General features: G+C 45.4%; 1 protein-coding gene across 1 annotated transcript; it reads right to left on the reverse strand.

The window, feature by feature from the left end:
- Nucleotides 1–1,437: 1,437 nt before the first annotated feature.
- On the reverse strand, nucleotides 1,438–1,851 carry LOC137954959 (uncharacterized). The gene has a single exon (XM_068801856.1). The coding sequence runs from the start codon at nucleotides 1,849–1,851 to the stop codon at nucleotides 1,438–1,440; it is 414 nt and encodes a 137-aa protein (XP_068657957.1).
- Between the last annotated feature and the right edge of the window lie 377 nt (nucleotides 1,852–2,228).

Below are 2,228 nucleotides of genomic sequence, written 5' to 3' on the forward strand. Positions count from 1 at the left end.
AATACCCTTTCGATTTCGGACATTCTGAGTCCTCAATTTTGGATGTCACCGCCGCAGGAGAGACCGAGGGCTCTCTGATTTCTTGCTTCTCTAATTTCTCTAATTTTGTTTTTGCGGTGGCATCGAGGGGCCACTCTCCAATTCAAAGAGTGAGTTGAAGAACAATCTCGCGGAGCTCCCGAACATCATTTTTGATTGTTGTAGTCTCTGCTCAAAGTGCTGCTGGTAGGTGTTGTCTTTCAATCCGAACTTCCTCAATAATTTTGCTCGAATCACAGGGAGAAGAAGAATCGTCAAAGGTGGTCCTATCTGATACCACGTTGTTAAGCTCCCTTGCCATGGATCGAGTCACCCAATGATTTCCGCTAGGTTCTAAATTGGAATACATTCTAGAAGAATGATTGGAGTTCTTGGAACGCCCTATTGCTGAAGATAACCAAGCTTTCGAAGGAAGCTTGTACCTTGGACCTCGTTGAGAGAGAGAATCCAATCTCTGAACTAAACTATTGATCAAAACTTTATTCCATTCAAGCCTTCATTCACCTTATAAGAGAGGACTAGGGTTCGAGTACACAGCAAAGGCCAATAACCAAGCCCATGAAAAGAAGGAAAATTACATCTAAACCATCCAAGTGCTTAAACGCGAAAATTACAAGATTTACCCACGGCGTCTATTAATCACTCGACCTGCTATGGGGTCCATAATAGAGTATTCCTTAACACTCCCCCTCATGTGTAGGCCCTCTGGGCTCTTAAATGTGGATAATTTGGGTGGAGCCCACATATGAGTACCTGCTCTGATACCATGTTGATTTTCAGGAGTCCATGGATTTAGCTCATGGAGAAATAGAGAGAGACACCCATTGGGAGAAAACAGGAGGAAGAAGAAGTTATGGACTTATACCAAACCCTTTGTTAATCTCCCTTGCCATGGATCGAGTCACCCCGACAATCTCCTCTTGGTTCCAGATTGGAATTCGTCCTTGAGTGAGGCTTGGGATTTTTAGAACGCCCTATAGCTGAGAATAATCAAGCTATCGAAGGAAGCTTGCACCTTGGACCTCTTTGAGAGAGAGAATCCGATCTTTGAGTTAAAACTAATGATCAATGCTTAATTTCATTCAAGCTTACATCCTCCTGATAGGAGAAGGCTAGGGTTTGAGTACAAAGCATAGGCCAATAACAAGGGCCCTCAAAAGAAAGGAAATTACATCTAAACCAACCAAGTGCTTAAACCAGAAAATTACATGATTTACCCACGGTGTCTACTAATCACTCGGCTGTCTATGGAGTCCATAACATCACCCCCCCCCCCCCCCCCCCCCCCCCCCTCCTTGAGAAAGAGCTTGTCCTCAAGCTCAAAGGTGATATAGACAGCACTGAAGGCTTCAAACGGCTCCCATGAGGCTTTAGTAGGGTCAGTCTCTGCCCACTAGACTAAAATCTCCCATGAACTGGAGTTGGAAGCACACGACCATCCTCTAACAGCAGCAAGGGGGTATGCAAGATAAGGGAGTCTCCCTTGAAGGGCTTCAAAAGAGAGACATGGAAAACATCATGAATTTTTGCATCCGGGGGAAGTTGCAGCCTATAAGCGACGCTGCCAAGACGATCCACAATCTGAAATGGACCATAGAATTTCAAGGAGAGTTTATGAAGTTTGGAAGCTGAAAGAGAGAGCAGGCGGTAGGGTTGAAGACTAAGCCAGACATAGTCCCAAGGTGCATAAGAGAGGTCTTGATGTCCCTTGTCATATTGTTGCTTCATTCGAGACTGTGCTTGCTGCAAATTAGCTTTGACCGGGTCAAGCATACGATCACGTTCGCACAAAGCCTGATCGAGAGCTGCCATGCAAGAAGACCTAGCCACATAAGAAAAGAGGTGGGGAGGCTCACGACCATAGACCACTTTGAAAGGTGTATCCCTGAGGGCTATGTGGAAAGAGGTATTGTAACGAAATTATGCCCATGCTTGCCAACGGACCCAACTCTTCGGATGATCCCCGATGAAGCAATGCAAATACATCTCAATGGTACGATTGACCACTTCCATTTGTCCATCCATCTGAGGGTGGTAGGCTGAAGAGAAGGCAAATTTGGTGTCATGTAAATGGAAAAGCTCCTTCCAAAATGTACTAGTGAAAACCGTGTCGCGGTCACTTGTAATGGATTTAGGTAAGCCATGGAGGCGAACGATATGGTCCATAAAAATCTGAGCCACGTGCGTCG

Source organism: Aristolochia californica, unplaced genomic scaffold (genome assembly GCF_029961685.1).
Source record: "Aristolochia californica isolate CCGP_79_NKW_82.1479 unplaced genomic scaffold, dmAriCali1.0.hap1 SCAF_2, whole genome shotgun sequence".
In the NCBI taxonomy this organism is placed as follows: Eukaryota; Viridiplantae; Streptophyta; class Magnoliopsida; order Piperales; family Aristolochiaceae; genus Aristolochia; species Aristolochia californica.

Coding starts and splice junctions, on each gene's coding strand:
- LOC137954959 (XM_068801856.1), bottom strand. CDS start 1,851: ATGGCAGCTCTCGATCAGGCTTTGTGCGAACGTGATCGTATGCTTGAC.